The sequence below is a fragment of the Engystomops pustulosus genome, chromosome 2 (genome assembly GCF_040894005.1).
Source record: "Engystomops pustulosus chromosome 2, aEngPut4.maternal, whole genome shotgun sequence".
Lineage (NCBI taxonomy): Eukaryota > Metazoa > Chordata > Amphibia > Anura > Leptodactylidae > Engystomops > Engystomops pustulosus.
Genome location: NC_092412.1, coordinates 116,487,501 through 116,511,927, shown reverse-complemented (window position 1 = coordinate 116,511,927; position 24,427 = coordinate 116,487,501). Strand labels below are relative to the sequence as shown.

General features: G+C 43.0%; 1 protein-coding gene across 4 annotated transcripts in view; it reads left to right on the top strand.

The window, feature by feature from the left end:
* The first annotated feature begins 18,109 nt into the window (after window positions 1–18,109).
* NF1 (neurofibromin 1) overlaps window positions 18,110–24,427 on the top strand; it is a 138,824-nt gene continuing 132,506 nt past the window's right edge. For all 4 annotated transcript variants that reach the window (XM_072136113.1, XM_072136112.1, XM_072136111.1 and 1 more), the window contains exon 1: window positions 18,110–18,313. In XM_072136113.1, coding sequence (XP_071992214.1) covers window positions 18,254–18,313 — 60 coding nt within the window. In that variant the 5' untranslated portion in view covers window positions 18,110–18,253. The remainder of the gene's footprint in view (window positions 18,314–24,427) is intronic.

The following is a 24,427-nucleotide window of genomic DNA, read 5'->3' as shown; positions in this document are numbered from 1 at the left end:
TCCGCCCGCGCCCCCCCTAGTGGATGGAAGCGGGCGACTGCAAGGAAGAAGCATGCTGCCTACACTCTGGGAGCCAGAGTACAGGCCGGAGCCAGGAGAGGTAAGTGAGGGCAGGGGGAGTGGGGACCACAGCAGCAGGCACGGGTGCACCTGCGATCCATACCGAGGGTTGCGGGTGTAACCGTGACAAGTGTCTTATACAATGTGGGCCCCTCCAGCATCCCGGGGGCCCGGCACTTGCCCGGGTTGGCTGGGTGCTGGCGCCGGGCCTAACTGTTACTTTATTAGATACTTTGAGGGGAATGCTACTATATTGGTTGTTGTGGGGACAAAATAGTTTTTCTAGGACAACAGAACAATTCCATCATATTGATTTGGTGTTAAAATAAAGCATTGCAAAATGCATACAATGCACCATCATTCAGTATAAAATGCATACAGCGTGTCACCATGTAGTATAAAATGCATACAGCATATAACCATGTAATATAAAATGCATATAGCGTCCCCCCATGTAGTATAAAATGCATACAGCGTGTGGCCATGTAGTATAAAATGCATACAGCGTGCGGCCATGTAGTATAAAATGCATACAGTGTACCGCCATGTAGTATAAAATGCATACAGCATATCACCTTGTAATATAAAATGCATACAGCATATCACCTTGTAATATAAAATGCATACAGCGTCCCCCCATGTAGTATAAAATGCATACAGCATATCACCTTGTAATATAAAATGCATACAGCGTCCCCCCATGTAGTATAAAATGCATACAGCGTACCGCCATGTAGTAGAAAATGCATACAGCGTGCGGCCATGTTGTATAAAATGCATACAGCGTGCGGCCATGTTGTATAAAATGCATACAGTGTACCGCCATGTAGTATAAAATGCATACAGCGTACCGCCATGTGGTATAAAATGCATACAGCGTACCGCCATGTAGTATAAAATTAATACAGTGTACCGCCATGTAGTATAAAATGCATACAGTGTATAAACACACACACACACACATATATATCACACTCACCGGCCACTTTATTAGGTACACCATGCTAGTAACGGGTTGGACCCCCTTTTGCCTTCAGAACTGCCTCAATTCTTCGTGGCATAGATTCAGCAAGGTGCTGGAAGCATTCCTCAGAGATTTTGGTCCATATTGACATGATGGCATCACACAGTTGCCGCAGATTTGTCGGCTGCACATCCATGATGGGAATCTCCCGTTCCACCACATCCCAAAGATGCTCTATTGGATTGAGATGTGGAGGCCATTTGAGTACAGTGAACTCATTGTCATGTTCGAGAAACCAGTCTGAGATGATTCCAGCTTTATGACATGGCGCATTATCCTGCTGAAAGTAGCCATCAGATGTTGGGTACATTGTGGTCATAAAGGGATGGACATGGTCAGCAACAATACTCAGGTAGGCTGTGGCGTTGCAACGATGCTCAATTGGTACCAAGGGGCCCAAAGAGTGCCAAGAAAATATTCCCGAAACCATGACATCACCACCACCAGCCTGAACCGTTGATACAAGGCAGGATGAATCCATGCTTTCATGTTGTTGACGCCAAATTCTGACCCTACCATCCGAATGTCGCAGCAGAAATCGAGACTCATCAGACCAGGCAACGTTTTTCCAATCTTCTACTGTCCAATTTCGATGAGCTTGTGCAAATTGTAGCCTCAGTTTCCTGTTCTTAGCTGAAAGGAGTGGCACCTGGTGTGGTCTTCTGCTGCTGTTGCCCATCTGCCTCAAAGTTCGATGTACTGTGCGTTCAGAGATGCTCTTCTGCCTACCTTGGTTGTAACGGGTGGCGATTTGAGTTTCTATCAGCTCGAACCAGTCTGCCCATTCTCCTCTGACCTCTGGCATCAACAAGGCATTTCCGCCCACAGAACTGCCGCTCACTGGATGTTTTTTTCTTTTTCGGACCATTCTCTGTAAACCCTAGAGATGGTTTCATAGTTTCATAGTTTGTACGGTTGAAAAAAGACACTTGTCCATCAAGTTCAACCAAGGAAGGGTAGGGATTGGATGAGGAAGAGATTTAGGGGAAACAATCCTATATAGCATAACAATCAATGTTATTTAGGTGTAAAAAGGCATCTAGACCCTTCTTGAAGCTCTCCGCTGTCCCTGCTGTGACCAGCGCCTGAGGCAGGCTATTCCACAGATTGACAGTTCTCATAGTAAAAAAGCCCTGTCGCCTCCGGTGATTAAACCTTGGTTTCTCCAAACGGAGACAGTGCCCCCTCGTCTTATGATTTGATTTAATCTGGAACAACTTTCCACCATATTTTTTGTATGGACCATTCATATATTTATATAAATTAATCATGTCCCCTCGTAGTCGTCTCTTTTACAGACTAAATAAATCTAGTTGTTTTAATCTTTCCTCATAACTAAGACCCTCCATACCCCTTATCAGTTTTGTGGCTCTACGTTGAACCCTCTCCAGCTCCAGGGCATCCTTTTTATGGACCTGTGCCCAGAACTGGACAGCATATTCCAGGTGTGGCCGAACCAGTGCCTTGTATAGTGGTAATATTACATCCCTATCACGAGAGTCCATTCCACTTTTGATACATGACATGATCCTACTAGCTTTTGAGGCAGCTGATTGACATTGCATGCTGTTATTCAATTTATGATCTACTAGTACCCCCAGGTCCTTCTCAACAAGAGACTCTCCCAGATTTACTCCCCCAAGGACATATTTTGCCTTTGGATTATTGGCCCCCAGGTGCATAACATTACATTTATCCACATTAAACCTTATTTGCCAAGTGGATGACCAAACATTCAGTTTGTCCAAGTCACCCTGCAGCCTATGAACATCCTCCATAGACTGGATTACACTACACAGTTTGGTGTCATCTGCAAATATAGACACAGTGCTATTAATTCCTACCTCTATATCATTAATAAATATATTAAATAGTAGTGGGCCAAGCACAGAACCCTGAGGTACACCACTCATAACTGGTGACCATTCCGAGTAGGAATCATTGACCACAACTCTCTGGATACGATCCTTCAGCCAGTTTTCAATCCAATTGCAAATGATTTCTGCCAAACCAATAGCCCTAATTTTACCAATCAGGCGCCTATGAGGGACAGTGTCAAATGCCTTTGCAAAGTCCAAGAACACAATATCCACAGCTGCTCCTCCATCCAGGCACCTGCTCACCTCTTCATAGAAGCAGATAAGGTTAGTTTGACAACTTCTATTCTTAGTAAACCCATGCTGGCTGTCACTTATTATACTATTTGATGTCACATACTCCAGTATGTAGTCTTTTACTAACCCTTCCAACACTTTCCCCACAATGGAAGTTAAGCTTACAGGCCTGTAATTGCCTGGCGAAGTTCTAGTGCCCTTTTTATATATTGGCACCACATTTGCCTTGCGCCAGTCACTTGGCACCACACCAGACATTACAGAATCCCTGAAGATTTTAGACAGTGGTACAGCAATAACAGAACTGAGTTCTTTAAGAACTCTGGGGTGTAACCCATCTGGTCCAGGAGCTTTGTACACATGGATTTTATTGAGCTTAGATTGGATAATGCCTACATGCAGCCAGTCTAGTATATTACAGGGTGCAGGACTCGCACTGGCACCACCCAAGTCAGAAGTTCTCTCTTCCATTGTATAAACGGAGCTAAAAAACCTATTAAGTATCTCCGCCTTCTCTTGGTCTCCAGTCACCGATGCCCCATTTTCAGAATAAAGGGGTCCAACCTGTTGTGACCCATTTTTTTTTGCATTGATATACCTAAAAAATTTCTTGGGATTTGTTTTGCTATCTTTAGCCACCTGTCTTTCATTTTGTATTTTGGCTGATTTGATTTCCTTTTTACAGATTTTGGTAAGTTTTTTGTAAGTATTGAAAGCCTCAGATTTATATTTTTTAAATGCCCTCTTTTTCTCATTAATTGCCCTTTTAACTGTAGCTGTAAGCCACGAGGGGTGTAATCTAGCCCGTCTATACTTGTTACCTATTGGAATAAATTTAGAAGTATAAAAACCCAGGATAGATTTGAATTTCTCCCATTTAACATTAGTATCACCATGTGACAGTATCTGATCCCAGTCTATATTCTGTATTGCAGCCCTGAATTTTTGGAAATTAGCCCTCTTAAAATTCAAAGTTTTCGATTTTCCCACCTGTTTCTGCTTTTTAAAGTTTTTAAAGTTTAAGAGGAAAATAATTATATTATGATCGCTGTTCCCAAGGGGTTCCCGGATCCTGACATTTTGGACAATCTCTGCATTGTTAGAAATCACAAGGTCCAACAATGCGTCACCTCTTGTGGGATCTTCTACAAGCTGCACCATAAAACTATCCTGAAGAATGTTCATAAAATGTCTCCCCTTCACAGATGAAGACGAGCCCTGACCCCAATTTATATTTGGAAAGTTAAAGTCTCCCATTATCACTACGGTCCCCTCCTGTGCAGCCCGCTCCATCTGTTTATATAGGTGACCCTCTATTTCCTCAGAGATGTTAGGGCAGGGGTCAGGAACCTTTTTGGCTGAGAGAGCCATAAACGCCACATATTTTAAAACGTTATTCCGTAAGAGACATACCATATGCACTTGCCCCCCAGTAGATAGGTAGTCCCAGTGTCACGGTTGCCCATGCGATCTAATTCTCGGGGCCTGCTCCCGTGCCGGCACTCGCAGCAGTGCGCCACTGATTGGCGCTGCCCACTTCCCGGGTTCCTATAAAGACCGGCGGCTCCCAGCATTTCCCGCCGGATCTTAGTGCTTCATGCCTATGAGGAAGCTTCCCACAGTGTTTCCTTCCGAAGTGTTGTGGTCCCGTTGTGACCTCGGACCTGTTCCTGATTCTATTCCTTCACTGACAGCCCTGACCTCTTTCTCCACCCATGACCTCACATCATTGCCGCCTGCCTGGACCGACTGCCTGTTCTTGACCACGAGACTGCCTAGTGATCCTGTACCTCGACCTTGGCTACCACCGTTGACAAGTCACGCCTGTGGAACGACCTGGTGGTACCACGCTGCACCAAGACCATCCTGCTTTGCGGTGGGCTCTGGTGAATACCAGGTGCCACTTAGGTTCTGGTCCCAGGTGTCTGCTTACATCATCATCCACGGTGGTACAGGGGGTTCACTACACCAAATCCTGACCCATCATATGCCTCTCAGTAGATAGGTAGTCCCAGCACATCCCTCCCAGAAGAAAGGTAGCCCCAGCACATACCTCCAGTAGATACAGCACATACCCCCAGTAAATAGGTAGCCACAGCACATGTCCCCAGTATATAGGTAGCCACAGCCATGCTTTCCAGTATAGAGGTAGCCCCAGCACATACCCCCAGTGGATAAGTAGCCACAGCACATGCCCCCAGTATATAGGTAGCCATAGCACATACCCCAAAGAAAATAGCCACAGCACATACCCCCAGTATATAGGAAGCCACAGCAGATGCCCCCAAGTAGACAGGTAGCCACAGTACATACCCCCAAATAGATAGGTAGCCACAGCACATGCCTCCAGTATATAGGTAGCCACAGCACATCCTCCCCAATATATAGGTAGCCGCAGCACATGCCCCCCAGTCAGTAGTCACAGCAAAAAAAAAAAAAGAATATTCACTTACCAGCGCTCCCTGCAGCCAGCTCCTTATCGCTCCCACACTCTTCTCTTTGAACCAGGCTTAGACGATGGCGGCAATGGCACCTGGGTTGTACAAGCAACGTAGGCAGCGGTAACATGTGTGCAGTGATCAGTTTAAGAGACACACAGCAGCCATTACTATTTATTAAAGATCTGTCTTAGGGCCAGATGCAGCCAACAAAAGAGCCATATTTGGCTCCCGAGCCATAGGTTCCCTACCCCTGTGTTAGGGGGTCTATAAATTACACCAAAAATAATTTTCTCAAAGCTCTCTTGGCTTTGAATTTCAACCCACAAAGTTTCAGCCTCCTCACACTCTGAGACCACTGACTCATTCACAATCGCTTTTAAGTCTCTTCTGACATACAGACATACACACACCACCTCCCCTCCTATTTGCCCTGTCTTTCCGAAAGAGTGTAAAACCTTGAATATTAACACCCCAATCATGCGATGCATCAAGCCATGTCTCTGCTACACCAACAACATCTAACTGTTCCTCTAATATCAGAGCCTCAAGCTCGCCCATTTTGCCTGTGATACTTCTGGCATTTGTGAACATACAATTTAAATTTCCACAGTTATTTTTCTGATTTAAAGTAATTTTACTGGCACATATATCCTCACCACCGTTCTGCAACTTGTGGATCTCCTTATCCACTGCCTTAGGCCCCCATACACCGCCCACATCACCACCCACCAACATAACCTGCCCCCTCTCTGACCTGTCTACCCCTTCAGTGTCTTCCTTTTCCTCCTCCCCCGATCCTAGTTTAAATACTCCGCCACCCCTGCTAGGATCTTCTCCCCCAGCACAGCAGCCCCCCTTCCATTTAGGTGCAAGTTATCTGTGGAAAACAGGTTGCACCCCAGTGAAAAGTCAGCCCAATGCTCTAGGAACCCAAATCCCTCTGCTCTACACCAGGATCTGAGCCATGCATTTAACTCCCTGAGCTCCCGCTGTCTGCTCTGTGTAGCGCATGGCACAGGTAGAATTCCGGAGAATACTACCTTGGAGGTCCTTTCCTTAAGCTTTGAACCTAATTCTTTAAAATTATTCTTCAGGCTCCTCCACCTACCATCTATTCTGTCATTGGTACCAACATGGACCACGACAGCTGGGTCATCCCCAGCCCCTCCCAGTAATTTATCCACCCTTTCCACCACATGCCGAACCCTGGCACCAGGGAGACAGCAAACCATTCGGTTGAGGCGGTCTTGGCGACAAATTATTCTATCCGTCTTCCTTATTATAGAGTCCCCTACAACCACTAGCTGCCTTGGCTTACCTGCACTCCCATCCACCCTACTACTAGCTGGTCTGCTCCCCCGGCTGTGAGGGAGAGCAGGATCCGCTAGGGCTGCCATTTCTGACACTGACGTCCTTACATCATTGCACAATTTAGCAATTTTGCTTGGATGTTCAGAGTCAGAGTTGGCCTTCCTTTTCTTTGACCCCTTCCTACCCCCTCTATTTACAGTAACCCAGCTACCCACCTGGCCCTGTTGGCTTTCCTCTCCACCCTCCACTTCTACCCCGCTTATTGCTTGCTCAGTGAGCAGCATACTCCTCTCAAGATTGTCAATTGCTCGCAGCCGTGCAATATCTTCCTCCAGATCTCTAACACGAGCTTCCAGTAGAAAAATATGGGCACATCTGTCACAGCGGTATTCACCCTCGAACTCTTGCTCCAGCAGTGTATACATGCGACAGAATGTGCACTGGAGCATACCACCAATCTTGGTAGCCATATCCTAGTAACTGTGTGTGAAAATCCCAGTAGATCAGCAGTTTCTGAAATACTCAGACCAGCCCTTCTGGCACCAACAACCATGCCACGTTCAAAGGCATTCAAATCACCTTTTTTCCCCATACTGATGCTCGGTTTGAACTGCAGGAGATTGTCTTGACCATGTCTACATACCTAAATGCACTGAGTTGCCGCCATGTGATTGGCTGATTAGAAATTAAGCGTTAACGAGCAGTTGGACAGGTGTACCTAATAAAGTGGCTGGTGAGTGTGTATACACACACACACACACACACATACATACATATATATATATATATATATATATATATATACACACACACACACATATAAATATACATACACAAACACACATATGTATACACAGATAAAGTTACTTTACCTTTATGGTCCTGACAGGTATGCAGGGAGTGGGGGAGCCCGGTGGCGGGCGCTCAGTGCTGGCCAGCAGGCAGTCCCTTGGTGCCGGCTGGGTAGAAGAATGGTGGCAGCCTGCAGGCAGTTGCATGGTGCGGGCCGACGGGCGGTAGCATGGGCGGCCGGCAGCTCGGTTCCGGCAGGTAGGGGAGGCTGGACGGCCAGAGCAAGGGCGGGAGAATGATGCTGGGGGGCGGCTGTGCAGACCGGAGCTCGGTGCATGTCGGCCAGGAACTCTGTGTCAGCCGGCAGAAGGGGCGGCCGGCAGCTCAGTGCCGCCTGGCGCAGGGAGCCTCAGTGCCAGACGGTTGTGTGGGTGGGAGAATGGAGCGGGCAGGAGAATGGGGTGGGCAGCTGGTGGGAGCACCTTGCCGCCCCCTCGGTTCAGCATGAGGCGCGCCGCCTGAGGCGAGATTCTCAACTTGCCTCATGGCAGGTGCGCCCCTGTATATATGTATAGAACTTAGTTGTGGTGCTATATTTATGGTATGATCTTGGAACTGGTGTTTTATTTGGTATGCCTTCTGGATCTATGCAGTTAACACCAAATGTATGAATTTATTGGTTGGTGAAGGACCTTTATATGTCTGTATAAGTTAATACTAATATAATGAGTTAATACAGTAATTAAATCATTTTAGATACAAAAAGGTTGATTTAAATGGTATAGGAATATAAAGTGCATTTTAAATACTGAAATAGAATTAGAATTAGAGTAGAAATTAGAATAGAATTAGAGTAGGTGGCATTTTTTCTCACTCTGCACCACGTTACAGATTTCTAGCTCCCAGCAGAGATCTGGTTAAAGAGTTGAATCCCCCCTTTGCAGTTACCAGATGGATGCCCCAAAAGTATACATAAGTGTATCAATTTTTTTAAAACAATATTATTTGTAAGTACAGTGTATCAGAAAAGTTCTACAATATATATATACGATCAAAACAGTATTACAAACAGGCACAGTATCAAAAGGGTGCAGCAGATATTTTACATATAGAGATTAGGGTTAAAGGGCTTGTGGCAAGTTCACAATTTATTTCCTGTCCATAGAGTAGAGGATTATTTGTAGATCAAATTAAATCCCCACATGGGTGCTTTGCCTCCATAGAACTGCTGAAGAAGAATATAATGCTGAGTAAGGGTAAAAACTGTTCCAAATATGTATTCTATCCATATTGTTATTAAACTGAGTGGCCGCAATGAAAAAGACTATTAAGATCTCTCTGTTTCTTCACCATACATATGTCTAAAGTTGCTCAGCAACAAGTATGTGATTCTCTGTAGAACAAATGGGTATAGATCTAATTTTCAGTCTGTGAAATTGAAAAACTTTACATTGTACTTGAACTAAGCACATCTCAAGTTACTCCGAAAATGGAGTAACATGTAGTTCAATTTTATGAAAAGAAGTACACCAGTGGGTTCCACTGCAACACTGCTGCATCGGACATAGCTCCTTTACATGGTTGTGATGCGGATAATCATGTAGATTTTTTGAATGCAGATTTCCAGAATACATTAGTTTGAAATTCCAATCAATGCTAAGTTTACTTGCCTATTTTGTACAAATATTCATTTTCTCCATAAATTTTCATAAACCCCTTCCCAACATGCACCATAATAGTACGGTGCGTTGGGTGCAGGTGCATGGACAGGGCTCAATTGTACTGACCCAAAGAATAAAGTAGACATGTCATTTGGGGCATACAGTGAAATACATAAAATCCAAGCCCACAAGAAAACGGCACAAATTTGTTTTTTCACCATTTGGATTTTTTTTTTTTTGCATTTGGATTTTTTTCCCGCTTCCTAGTACACGGCATGGAATATTAAATATCATCACTTTGAAGTGCAATTTGTTATACAGAAAACAAGCTGTGACAGAGCTCTTTACATGCAAATAACGTAAAAGTAATAGATTTTTGAAGGTGGGGAAGAATGGAGATGAAAAAACAAAAAAAGGGCCAGGTCATTAAGAGTTTAAAAAGAAAGCATCCAAAAATCTGCATCTGCTTTACCATTACTTTGGCAAAATCAAATAAATCAGAATCATAGCTAAAATAAACTGATGTAACTGATATTTTTAACTTTTTATTGCAGTTCAAAACAACAGACATTAGTACATAGTATGTTTTACAATCTTGTACATGTTCTATGTTATTCACATTGTCTGCATTCCAGGTTATCAATACGAAAACAAATAACAGCAATAAACATCGGGTTTATACCATCTGTCAGTTTGAATATGTTCTACTTTCGCATTTTTTGTTTCTGTGGGAGGGTTTATGCTATTGTGTAGTTGCTCTTCATCTCTATTGGTCGGACGACGTGCCTTCGCTGATTCTAGCATCTACGTCCTGAAAGCTCAGGTTCTCCTTGGTTGTCAGGGGTGCTGTTTAGTCTAGGTCTCACACAACCTTTTATTTAGAGCCTGTCTGTTAACGTTACGTTGTTCAGTTCAATGTCTTATGTTTTCCCTTACCTATCGAGAATGTTTCAAGGATAATTAAGTTGTCATACTGTTAATAAGTCCCTCATATTTGCCCTGAGTCTGGGGGGTGAGTAGTTGGTTCTCAGTGAGTCACACCAGTCTCCCCAGATGCGGTCACATTTGTCTGGCTTTGTCTATGCTTATAGATTATTTTTTCGTATGGTAGGATCTGGTTAACCTGCAGCTTCCACATGCTGAGAGTAGGGGTATTGGGAGAGTACCATCTCAGTGCTATACACTTCCGGGACATAAACAATGTTTCTTGTAAGAATATTATTTGGTAATGAGTCCAATCTACTTCAGAAATTAGGCCCAGTAAGCATAACTCTGGCGAGTGTGGTAGTGGTACTGGTAGAATAGTTGTAAGGAAACTTGTTATGTCTTTCCAAAATTTCTGAATTGGAGAACAACTCCAGCTCATGTGCCAGAAGTTTGCGTCTAGATATCCACATCTGGGACACGCCGTGTACCCGGCCCATGTGTCTTAGTCGGACTGGAGTTAAGTATGCTTGGTGTGTGAAGTACAGCTGGATAAGTCTATTGTTTACTGATGAGGAAACTTTGAGGTGTGACAATAGAATGTCCGGGTAAGATTCCTCCTCTAGCGAGGGGATAAGTGCTTTCCATCTGTCTATAACTGGAAGTGGGGTTTTAAGGATCTTTTTACGGATTAAGTGGGTGTAGAGTGCCGATACTAGTCCCCTCGGTCCCTGTGTCCTATAAATGCCAATTAATGGATAGGAGGATATAGGGGGTCGAGGGGTAGGGAACTGAGCCTCCAGTGCGTGTCTGAGTTGTAAATATCTGTAAAAGAAGGATCTGTCCAACTCATATTTAGTTTGTAATTCCTGAAATTAACATAGAACGTTTGCCTCGAATATGTCTCCCAACATGTTTATGCCTTTCTGGTCCCAATGTAATTGCCCTTCCAGTGTGTGTAGATGAGAAAGTGTAGGGTTTTGCCATAGTGGGGTCTCGGCAATTATATCTGTGAAGTCTGCCAGTTGTCTGACCACTTTCCATGTCTGCCTGGCTAGGCTATAAAGGGGTAGTAATGTTAGATTTACGTCTTGAGGTGTTCCAGGACCGGCCATAGTGTTTTTAGGCCCAGATAATGTTGTAGATGGTGTTATGAGTTGGGCAGAGACTGTCCTCCTGTCCAGCAACCTAAGTATCTGAGCTGTCTTGCCAGGTAATAGTTACAGAAGTCTGGGAGTGCCATGCCTGCTTCGTCTTTTGGGCATTGTAGGGTGTGTAGGCTAAGTTTAGCTCTGGAAGTGGCCCAGAGATGTAACAGATTTTTAATGCAAATTAGTTTCTTAGTGCACCTATTTTTTATGCCTTCTATGTTAAGGGGAAGGGATGGATTGTATGGGTAGCGTAGAAAATATAATACAGTAACAGGAATGGTTGTGTCCCCAGAGAACCGATTTATTTAAAAATAAAGAAAGAATTTTTGCCTAAAATGGCAGTCACAGGAAAGGCATGTCTGGAGACAATGGCATACCTACTATGAGGACCATGAAGGGAGAGAGTTAGCCCTGCTTTCCATTGCATTTTTAAGGAACAAAAGAGAATTAAAGATTTTTTATTGACTTCTATGTAAAATATATTAACTTGAGCTCCCCCTTGTGGGGACTTTTCTTTATTATGTAGCCGTGTATAAAATATAAAAATGTATCAATTTATTTAAACCACTTGTGTATAAATACAAGGGCACTTTTTGTAATGAATTTTTTCCCAGAGTTTTACTAACTTTTAAATGCCACCAACATTATTTTGTTTGGATATCTAGCCAGTATTCAGTGAGTGCATTGCTGTTTTTACTAAAACATGATGATATACAACATGGTTAAACAATGTTCCATTTATTGGCGCTGTTACATTTACGATATTTTTGCGTATGGGTGGGTCCTTTGGACTCCTTGCTACAATTCCACCATCGTCTCAATTCCATAACACCTGAACTACAATTCATAATACTTCATGATGGTCAAAAAAATTAATTTCCTTGATACATTGGTCCAGAAGGAAATATTAAAGTGGATCTTTATGTTAAACCTACTGGCCGAAACAGATAACATAGTTCACACTAACCCAAGACCAAAAATGTGCTACCCTTATCTCATCTTAGAAGGGTCAATCGTTTGGTAAGCAACCCCATGGCTAGAACAGAAATGACAAAACCAAATGACAAAAAAAAATGACCGTTAGGATATCCTTGAAGGGTTCTCAACAAAATTCACATATACATATCACAAATATATAAATATGTATATAATATGTATATTGTATATCCATATACAAATGCACAGACACATATATCTTCTGACCAATCAAGCTGAACAAAAGAAACCCCCCAGCATATTCCGTTCATACATCAATATAATCTGATGTCTCCTTAAGACAAGGTACAAGTACAAGGTTTGTTAACAAAAACATTGTATACTCCTTCAAAATGCATACCCAAAGTTTCAACAATCCCCACTAATATGGCACAAACACATGACGAATCTTAGTGATATGTTGGGTAGAGCAGACATAGGTAGCCTCACTAGAATCCCTAGACAAACCTTTCTCTCAACTCACAAAAAGACCCACATACTCCCACAGACTCCCACATACCCTTGTTTGGAGTGTAATCAATGCTCAGCAATGGCAACAGGGGAATTTTTTAATCAGTCAATATCAGAATAAATCAAGCTCACCGTTTGATCTTAAACCCCTTAGTGACCAAGCTCATTTGCGCCTTGATGACCAAGGCCTATTTTTCATGTCACTTTATCCAGCTATAATTTTAGAAGGCTTCAACTTAGCCAAGTGTTTTTGAGTTTGTTTTTCCGTTACATTTTGTACTTCAAAATAGTGGGAAATTTTGGTTGATATATTTAATATTTATTTCTGAAAAGGTGAATTTGATAAACATTTTGATAAAAATTACTGTTTTCAAACTTCAAAATTTTCTGGTTTTCTGGTTGATAGTCTTACTACCCATATTAGTGATCACTAGTTCATACTAATGCACTGCAATAGCCATGTATTACAGTGCATCAGAAGTGTCAGCCTATGCAGCCTACTCGGTCCAGCCTGCCGATTGCAGACCCGGGGACCCTTCATTAGGTACCCGGCTGCTCAGCACTGAAGACGGCACGGGGTGACTGGAGGGATTGGATTGCGGGATCAAAGGGGTTAACAGCCTGATAGAAAAGGCACTGCTCTTCCCTGCACAGGGGGGCCCGTGCAGTCCTTAGGTTAGGGCGACTGAGAAACCTATACATTTTTCCTATTGTGTTTGCAATGTTTAAAAATTCAACGCAGACACATGGGGGCTTATTTTCTAAGGGTCCACAGATCGCGCCGCTGTGTCACACATGATTGGATTGTGGCGCAGCTGCGCTGGCTTTCATGTGACAGAAATCGGGTGCGGGCCGTCGGACGATCCGACTGATTTGGACTGAGCGATGGATTTAACTTTCAATTTGCAAAACCAAGCACTTAAATGCACCAGGAAGAAGAAGGTGAACTCTGTCGGACCTGAGCAGAGAAGCAACCCATGCAGGATATCGGGTGCACGTTCTTAGTGGATCGCTGCACAGTGCATTCCGGTCGGACACTGCACTTTCGGGGGAGCTCCGCTGCCAGGTAAGTAAATCTCCCCCATAATGTGAATGCAGCACAGATGTGATTGAATTATGTTTTGAAATGCATTTTAGGCACATCTGGAGATGTGAAATATCAAAATATTAAAACAGTTATTCCTGGCATTTCACCCCGTAATGTAAAATAGTGCCCAAAGTAATGTAAAAAATGCAATAAAAAGGGATTAAAAGCATCATCTCATCTTGCAAAAAATGAAAACACAGCCCCATAAACTGAAGCATAAAAAAGTTATTAGCGGCAGAAGATAGCAAAATAAAGATATTTTTACAGAAGGTTTTAACTTTCATAAATGTATGAAGACATTATATAACATATATAAATTTGGAATGCCGGTGATCGCACCAACCCAAAGAATAAAGAAGATATGTCATTTGGGGCACACGGTGGAAGCCGTAAAATCCAAGCCCACAAGAAAATGGCACAAATGAATTTTTTCACCAATTTCACCGCATTGGAATTTTTTCCCACTTCGCAGTACGCGGCATGGAATAATAAATACTGTCACTGTGAATTGCACTTTGTTTTGCAGAAAACAAACCCTCACACAGCTCTTAACATGGAAAAAAAAAAAAAATAGCGGACAGAGCCGGGAAACACGAGGGCACTACCGCCACTCCCCACGGCTTGCAGTTGATATATATCTTTAGAGATGGTGCAGTAATATAAGATGTTAACACGGATGGTGCTCAGCATGTAAAGTGTAGATAACGGAAAATAGTATGAAAAAAAGACATCTGCGGCACTCACCCGTTAAAATTCTTCTTTATTGTAGTCTTCACAATAAAAATGGCCCCTGTGGCCATTTTTATATCGGTAAGACTATTCGCCCCCTGAATATCAGATTTAGCGAACATTGCCAGTCAGTAAAAAGCGGCAGGGGTGCCCCTAGACTCATTGAGCACGTCAATAGGGTACACGGAGGAAATACCGGCATTTTCAGCTTTGGTGGCATTGAACATGTTCCGGTACCGCCTAATGGCGGGGATCGCCACAGGGAACTCCTGAGGAAGGAGGCAAGATGGATTCTGAGAACCAATGCCATGGGCCCCCTAGGATTAAACGATAAGAATGACATGGGGGTGTTCTTGTAAGCTTACCTTCTATCCTCCTCAATTACCGCTTCCCCGTGATTGCGCATATCAGTGCGCACGCTTTGGTTCATCTCTCTGCTTATACCAGGCTAACTTTATGCCGTTACTTCATTATATGTTTTTTTTTCTGTGTTTCTGTGCATGACCTACTAATAAGTAGAAATATGTTTACCGTCCGAGTAAATCCTGTTATGTGTTTTTTAACTTTGTATATGTTGCCTTGTCCGCATAGCGCCTTAGTGCATAGTTCGGCTTACTTCCTGCCGCTATGCCTAACAGCGTCCCGGTTGCTGAGCAACGGGGGGGTGTGACGTCTCGCCGGCCGTATTAAGAACCAGGTGAGGACGCCACACTCCACAGGCTAGAGAAAGCGCCAGACAGCGCGAAACGGCTGTCGCCTCTTTTTGACCCCCTGCTCCTACCTCTGCCCCACTTTGGCTGTACTATGTCGGATTGATCTTATGTGAAGACTACAATAAAGAAGAATTTTAACGGGTGAGTGCCGCAGATGTCTTTTTTTCGAAAAATAAAAAAAGTTATAGATTTTTGAAGATGAGGAGTGAAAAATGGAAAAAAAAAGGGTCCCGGCGTTAAGGTGTTAAAGAAGACAAGTGCCATGATCGAGGAGATCCATTTGTATCTTCATTACACCAGGCACAGCAGAGGGTACAATGTCTAGCTTCTAATAAGATGAACTTGCCTCCCTTTAATTGTATTGGACAATATGTTGGGGCACATTTACTTACCCGGTCCTATCGCGATCGCCGAGGTGCGTGTCCGATGAGGATGAAGTCCATCGCAATTCACTAAGATCGTGCACCCGATATCCCCGCTCAAGTCTGCCGGAGTTCACCTTCGTGAGTCCATGTCTTGCCACAAAATTTGAATTTTAATCTAATTCGGAACACCCGAGGCTACCATGGGGGCGGATCGCTACTCCCCGATGACGTCATGGGGAGTGACGATCCTCAGAAAGATGGCGGCGCCCATGCGATCAGCTAGAAAACACTCGCGTTCGGTCCTGGCAATATCGGTGCAATATGCAGCCCGTGAGCCCTCTCCGTGCACCGGGTCCTGACCGCCGCCGTGAATACACGGCGGGCGGTTGTGAACCTGTTAATATACATTTCAAAGATTCAATACATAAAGAAAAAGTCTAAGCCAAATACATGTATCCGAGTATACGAATGACTCCAATAAATAGTTTCCTCATTGTAAGAGAACCATAGACCATGATTAAGCTCTAACGAGCGAAACGCGTAGGTCTCTGGGGCCTTGACACTTGTACCTTGCCATGTTAGTTTTTATCTGGATTGTAAAAAAAGACAAAGGAATTTTTTAATCTACAAAAATCCTCAAACGCTGGTTCTGTTCTTTGGCTTAAGACTGTTTGTACTCTGTAATATAATATTATAATTGTATATGTCTCCTATGATTTGTAAGAGTAAACTTTGGAAATGATTACAGAGACTTTTGGTGGGAGATAAATTTGCAGCCTCTCTTGACACATTTGTCTGACTTTAGCTGGGGATGTAATCATTGTGGTCGAATTGCTTCCATCCCCAATTACTCTACAGGAGTGGGATCCGGACGTGTGGAATCTGGGCGCCGGACCGGATGTCACTTGAAATTTCAGTTCCTGGTCTTCTGATCTCGATCCCACGGTACGGCCTGAGGATGGAGGAGATTTTCCACAGGCACTGCGTGATAACGTGTCAGCTTGCGCTGGGTGCTGCCTGGTTTTATAACCGGACCTAACCGGGTGCTGGCCGATGCGCCATCACACGTCACCTGTGTCACCACTGCTGGTGCTACAGAGTGAAGATGGAGAGAAAAGGAGGGAAATAAGGTAGAAATTGGCACTGGGACTTGGCTTAAGTGAGGGGCACTGGTCCCTGTCACTCTATTGGCTACTGTAGGGATTCTTTGACTATATTAGATACTGTAGGACCCCATTGACTATAATGGCTAATGTGGAGGCCCTGTTAACACATAGGCTACCGTGGGAGCACTGTAACTGTATTGACTACTTTGAGGCCAATGGTACTACTTTGGCTATTGTGGAGGCACGGTTTTGGTATTGGCTGCTGTGAAAAGAACAGTATCGAGCTTTTGCTATGAAGTTGATAAAGTTTATGTGTTGCTTAATCTGCAGAGATAAGTTATGGCTGGAAGAAGTTGACACGGAGGTCATGTAGAAGAAGAAGAAAAGGAGAAATTCTCAGTGTTATCTGCCACCAGATTTATAAAAAGTGCTGGTGTTACCCATGAACTTATAATTCTGCATCTCCCCTGTGCTGTGAATCTATGTTATCTTCTCCTATGAGGGTGACCTACGTGGAGACATCTTTTAAAATGCCAGATTAATCATCCATTATAAATCATCCATAATCTGTAATAAATTTGCTGCAATATAATGCTGTTTGTCTGCCTAGTTCTAGGACGCTATCAATAAGCTAAGCCACACCTCGTTGACTAACAAGAATACAAAGTGTCAAAAGTTCATAAATGTGCACAGCATGCAGTACAGTTCACTGGATTATATGAAACCAACCATGTTTTTTGGAGGTTCTCAAACTCTATTATCTGGGTGATAGAAAGCATGGGACATAATTATAATATTGAAGAATACTACACTTGGCACCTGTGCAGTGGAAAGCCTGCATTACACCATTCCCTACGATTTCCATATTTCATATATTTACTTTGGTCTTTATTGTTAAAACTTTTAAGGGCAACACACAAACCATAAACATTTAGAAAGCAAATGGGTTAATGCACCAAGCCACGCCCTGCTGTGGAAGCCACGCCCGTCCATCCTGGTCGACAGGCCCTGGCAGCGAGTGTGTTGTGCGCATGCGCGCATCCTCCCCAGCAATCGCGGGGCCGAGCAGAGTGATCGCACTTCCGGTCTGGTGTCATGGCGTCTTTGCGGTGATGGCCGAGGGTAGAGCGCGATAGCGGGGAGGAGGAGAGGAGGGGGCGGCGGGAGGAGGTGGAGGCGGTGGTGGTGGCGGCGGAGGTGGAGGAAGGGGGAAGTGGAGGAGGTGGAATAACCAGCAGCTGTTACGGTTCCTGTCATCATCATCACCTCCCCTCCGGCGGCCTGTGATCCCCGGGAAGAGGAGGAAGGGGGAGACCCCGGGCCGGGGCGATGGCGGCTCATAAGCCGGTAGAATGGGTGCAGGCCGTGGTGACCCGCTTCGAAGAGCAGGTAATTGGGATGTGTGCCTGGGTACCGGGGAGGAGGAGAAGGGAGTGTTGCTATGGAGGAAGATGGTGGTGATGATGGAGAGCTGGGCTCCGGATCCCAGGGACGTGTAAACATGTGAGATGTGCCCGGGAATGGCTTGGCACATGGAGGGCAGGAAACTGTCACTCATGCCCTTCTTGACAGACTGGCGTGAGAATCGTGCCTGACACTTAAATTGTTTCCTGTCCACATTTGTATTGACTCCTGTGTGACGTGGACTGACATATGCACTGATTGTTATGAATGGACTCAGAGGGTGTGTGTGGGATTGCTGGTGCTAGTAGTGCGCCGAGGCTTCATCCTTTAGAGCTGAGTGCACACGTTTAATACTGAGTTTGTAGGGTGCTTAGATGACTTCAGACATCCATCCGTGGCAATGACCTGACAGCCTCCTGTCATTTGTCTCTGAGTTTTCTGGTGGTTATGGTAGGAGGGAGAAGATGGCTAATGTTTTTCACACTTTTTTCCCCAGGTATTTTTTTTTTTTTTTTTTTTGCATGCTTGTGCTGTGATCATCCAGGACTCCTGTGTTGATGGGTGATGTGGTATTGGCATATGTAATGATCCTGAGGGGGACTTTGTGTCTCTGGTTAAGGCCTTACTAGTGTCCAGTGTGCAGCTCTCCCACAATTTAGGGCTTTACCCAGGGTGTCCCAATCTGGAGCTTTGGAGGGTTGGAAGAGGACTTTTCACCTGCTCCTAACTCCAACTCTTCCTGACACCAATGAAATACTAGAAACTTTCTCACTGGACCCATCATAATCTAAATCATTATTTTCAGATTTGTACTGTCAGCAGGGCGGGGCTGGGTACTGCAACGCAGAACCACCCATTTGACAGAAAGCGTAATTGGCATATTGGCCACTAAAACTACCCTGAAACTATGTTAAATATTCTCTATTGACAAGTGGGTGGTCCTGGAATGGAGAAGGTGACTAAAACTATCATTATGACATTGATGACTGTGGAAAAGTGGGAGCTAGAGAGAAAGTTCCAACTACACCAGAATCCATCGTATGATATGAGATATTTATCAATATACTTGAAACAAATCAATTGCGCTGCAAAAATTCTAAAGGGGCTTTTACAGGTTTTTTTAAAAAAAAAACAAAACTTTTCCAACAAAGGGGTGTGTCTTCGTGGGAAAGTCTGTAAACCAAAATATGTCACAGTAAACTAGACCACCAAATAGATGGTGCAAAGTACTCAACAGGCTTCCTGTATGCCAGATTTATTGACCAGCATCAGACATGGTGATAAATCTGGTGTAGCAGAAGTTTAGTCTAATGTGCGACGCATTGATGAATCTTCCTTAAAGAGAACCCGTCATGCAAAATAACCCCCCTAAACTAAATATATTTTCATAAACTGCCATTAGAGAGCATTGCCTCTATCCCTTCATTGTCCCTCTACATGCCTGTAAACCTAAGCAATGAGGTCCTAAAGCTGTATGCAAATGACCTGTGAAATGTCCAATGAAGCATTAGCATATTCAAGCTGTCCACTCTATTCATGAGTGGGAGGCACAGGCACACCCCCAGTGCTTGACTTGACAGCCTGTGTAATGATGTGAGGCTGTATAATAAGGTGATGGCTGCTCCATGTGCTTGCTGGTGGCCACGCCCCCTGCAGCCTGTGTGTGCATGTGTGTGTGTATACTAGAGATACAGCAGCTCCAGGCAGCCATGTTACAGCAGAACATGTCAGATTCATGTGTAGCTGATGTCTGTGTCTCTCACCTGTGTATTAGGAGGATGCAGCATGTCAGCAGATGCAGCACACACACTAGCCATGCTTTACTATACATTACACACAGACATGAGCAGGGGGAGGAGAGTGGAGGGGTAACAGGGGTGACATCACTGCCTCTGACCATGTGACCAGCCTCATTTACATAATAAAAAATAGATGATTTTACAATGAATAATGTATGAAATAACTAGATAAAGGCTGAGATGGGATCCTTGTGAGCTGCTCCAACAGGTAGAGGTGACAGGACAAGTGACACAGACCTGATGACAGGTGTCCTTTAATGTCTATTAACAGAAGAATCTATGGAGATACTGTGCATGCTCCCGGGTAAGGGAAGAGACGCACGCGTGTTCACCCAACCTGGCACAGGAGCATGCTCAGTATTTCCATAAAAACTGACAAAGACTACTGGGGGCGTGGAATAGCCTTTATTAGCCAGGTGAAACCATGCCCTACAAGACTCTGCAGGTAATTTATATATGACCTTATTAAAGTTTTTAAAACATTAGCTTAGGGACCAGGTTTGGTGAAATAAGGATTAGGGCAGAGCCATAAATGCCTGATCTACCATCTACTTCTGATTGTAGGTTTCCTTCAATTATGCAAGTCAGGTTTAGTGAAGATTGGGAACGGCCCTTTTTAAATGGGTTGGCTGATTTTATGAAAAAAATCTAACGGTGGGAGGGGCTTTTAAAAATATAAACATGTACTAACCTTCTCTGCTGCCAAGTTGTCGTGCATGCGTGCCTGTAAACAAACGAGAGCATGGCTCTCAGCCGTTTTTTTTTTGTATTCTCAGTTGTCTCTCTATATGGTTAGAACTTCATTTTAGTGGTAAATTTTGGCTGATAAGTTTTGCGTTTATTTACAAAAAAAAAAAGAAAAAGTAGTGAATTTTTAAAAAATGTTTGCCATTTTCAAAATCATTGCGGTTTCAGGCTGATAACTTTACCACTTAAATAACTTGCTGAAGTTACATTTTCATAATATTTGAAATGTCTGGATAATTTATTTTGATGTCACGCGGCTTACAAATCTATTATGGATTTCCTGTATTTTCAGAATTGACTATTTTGGGGATAAATACTATTCTGAATGAAATTGTATATATTTAAAATCAAAAACCCTATATAATCAACACATTTTCAAATCTGCACCCCTCAAACTATCAGAAACGGCTTTTAGGAAGATTGTTAACACTTTGAGATCCTTATAGTAATTAAATCAAAATGGAGGTGAAATTTAGAATGGTCAAATTTTGTCAGGATCAGATGTTTTTTCCATTGTTACCATTTTGGGGTTGGTATCCCTATTGATGAAAATTTAGGAACTTTTTTTGAGGGAAGGAGAAGAAAGGCATCCATTCTGTACTGGATTTTTTTTTACTTTGGTGCATACCGTATAGCCTAATAATCATGTTATCTTTATTCTTTGGGTCAATATGTCAACGGGAATACAATACTTGAATATTTTTTTTAATGTTTTACTAAATTTGCCAAATAAAACCATAATGTAGGGAAAAATCTATCTATCTAATTTTTGCATTGCTGTCTTCCAAGTGGCATAACACTTTTACCTTTTTGACTACGGAGCTGGTTGATGGAATGTTTTTTGCGGGACATGTTTTACTTTGCAACAGTATCATTCTGGAGTAGATATGTTTTTTTGATCACTTTATTACATTTTTTTGTGGGATTAAATAGAAAAAATCATAATTTATGGCAGGTTTTTAACAGTTTTTTTTAATGGAATTCAGTGTGCGGGTTCAATAATTATTTACTTTTATTCTACAGGTTGCTACGGGCGCTTTAAAACTATATATGTGGGGTTTGTGTTATGATTTAGACTTTTTAGTGCGTTATATCTCATATATTATGGGGCTTATGGGCATTTTTATTGTTTTATTGATTTTTTTTTTTTAATTGAATACCATTTTTTAACACTTTATTTTATTACTTCTGCCTTGGGACATGAACAAGCAATCATCTGATTGCTTGTTCATGATAATACCTTGCAATACTGATGTATTACAGGGTATTAGCTGTGTCACACATGCATAGGCTGACACTGTGTCTTTAAGATGACACTTTTGGAGACGGGGCGGGCGATCGTATGGGAAAGACCCCCAGAAGGCAGTTTAAATGCCGCGGTCGCGCTGATGGTAGTAATGTCATGACATATTATACAAGTCCGTAAGCTATGGATTAAGTTATAAGCATCAGAATTTGAACAGTCTTGTTTTCATTTTTGGAACTCTGTTAAAATAAAATAAAATAAAACCTATATAAATTTGGTTTCCTCATGATCGTACTGACCATGAGGGGGTCATTCGTAGCACAAAATAAAAGCCGTAGGAAATGAAGTACACAAGAAAATGGTGTGAATGCATTTGGAATTTCTTTCCATCTTCCCATTACACATTGGATTTTCATTTGGAAGTACAATTTGTATTGCATAAAACAAGCCGTTTTAAAACTCTGTATGGAAAAATAAAAGGTAAGGATACAAAAAATGGAAAAACAAATAGAGGCTGCGTCCTTAAGAAACTCCTTTACTGCCTTTAACCAGACCATGGGCTTTAGAGAGACCTCAGTATCTCACTACAGTGCACCTTATCCAAAAACTTTTTAATTCCATTCATGACTGCCATATGACGTTTTATAGGTCTTATTTGCTCATACCCCATTCAGATAGAGCATCTATCCATGTCCAGACAGTGGCCCCACTGTCTAACACAATGCTTGTGTCATACTAAAGAGCTCATCCCCTTTATTATAATATCATTAGCTACCAAATAGGATTCCCCACAGTTCCTCTGCTTTTTAGAGCTTTTATTTACCACTTTGACCTTATTTTGTGGACATATTGCCATCTAAATAAGAACTTTAGGGAAATTTATTAGGACTTGTATGACGCTTTTCTGGTTTACAAGACCTGAACTAATCACAATTACTGGCGCACCACCAGTAATTATGATCATTTCACCCTACAGTTCCACCAAATACATCAGGAGGCGTGTGGGTGTGTTGATAAATCTCTTTGCCATCTTTACCAGGCTGAACACTGGTACGGTGCCACCTAACAGCATCGAAACCTTGTCTCACTGCACTGTGCAGGGCAAAATATAGGAGCTGTTAGTTTTTAACAAGTTACGGTAAGTTAGATTCCAGGATTATTAAATAACCGATTAGGGCTGAGGAAACTACAATCAGATCTACTTTTGGTAGATTCCTCATGGAAGGTTTCCTTTCAAGTAGAATCTTCTTTAACTTTCCCTTCCAGATCTCCCACATTGTTGGTGACTGTCCTTTACATGGCAGCCTTTGCTCAATAATCATGATGTTTGACACTAGTATTTATCACAGTGGGGGGTAATATGAATTCCTGTATGGCAGTAATATAAATAATTTTATGGTGGTAACATGAATCATTGTATGACTGTGTTATTAATCACTTTATTTGCTCCTGGTGTAGTGATAATATTAGTAATATTTGTCTTTATTATCCATATGATGGTGTGTATTTTGGTTGTAATGGTGGTGGACATGTGGCTGCATTATTTGTCCCTTGTATAGGCAGTCCCCACGTACATTGCTAAATTGTTCGCACTTTGCAATAAATGCAGGGGTTAGAGGTTGTAGTTTGGGCACTTGATCCCTAAAAGGTTTGCCATCACTGCTGACACACAGCCAAGGTCTGAAGCGGTGGATACCGCTTCTATCTTCCAGGCTTAGGATCGCTATACAGTACAATCCGCATCTGAGGAAGGTCTTTTTGACTGAAACATCATGTATATGTATTAAAGTGGATTGGTACAAGAATAAAAGCATTTATTTTCAAAATTGGATTGAGTGCCATCTTCCATATCCTTACTTTAATGAAAATGAGGTCACAGGTTACATTTTAGTGCTTTCTACTTCCTAAAAATGTGTAATGAAAAGTGATCAAAAAGTCAGATGTGCCCCAAAATAGTACCAATTTAAAGGGCACCTACCACCACAAATCTACCTATAAAGGTAGATTGGGTGGTAGGTGGATCAATGGAACGTGAGGATAGCCCTTTTAAGGGCTAATCCTCACGTCCCCGCACTGTTTTGTAAACTTTTATTACCCTAATATGTTAATTTACTTATGCGGCTACTGGGGCGTGGAGTAGCCGCATCTGAGGTTACACGAGGCGGCTACTCCACGCCCCGGTAGCCACATTACCCCTCCTACTCACCATGTTCGGCGCGCAGCTGCTCGTAGCTGCGCGCCCTCGTCCGCCGATCCTGCCGTCTGCGCATGCGCAGAACAGCAGGCCCGCGCCTGCGCGGTCACTGC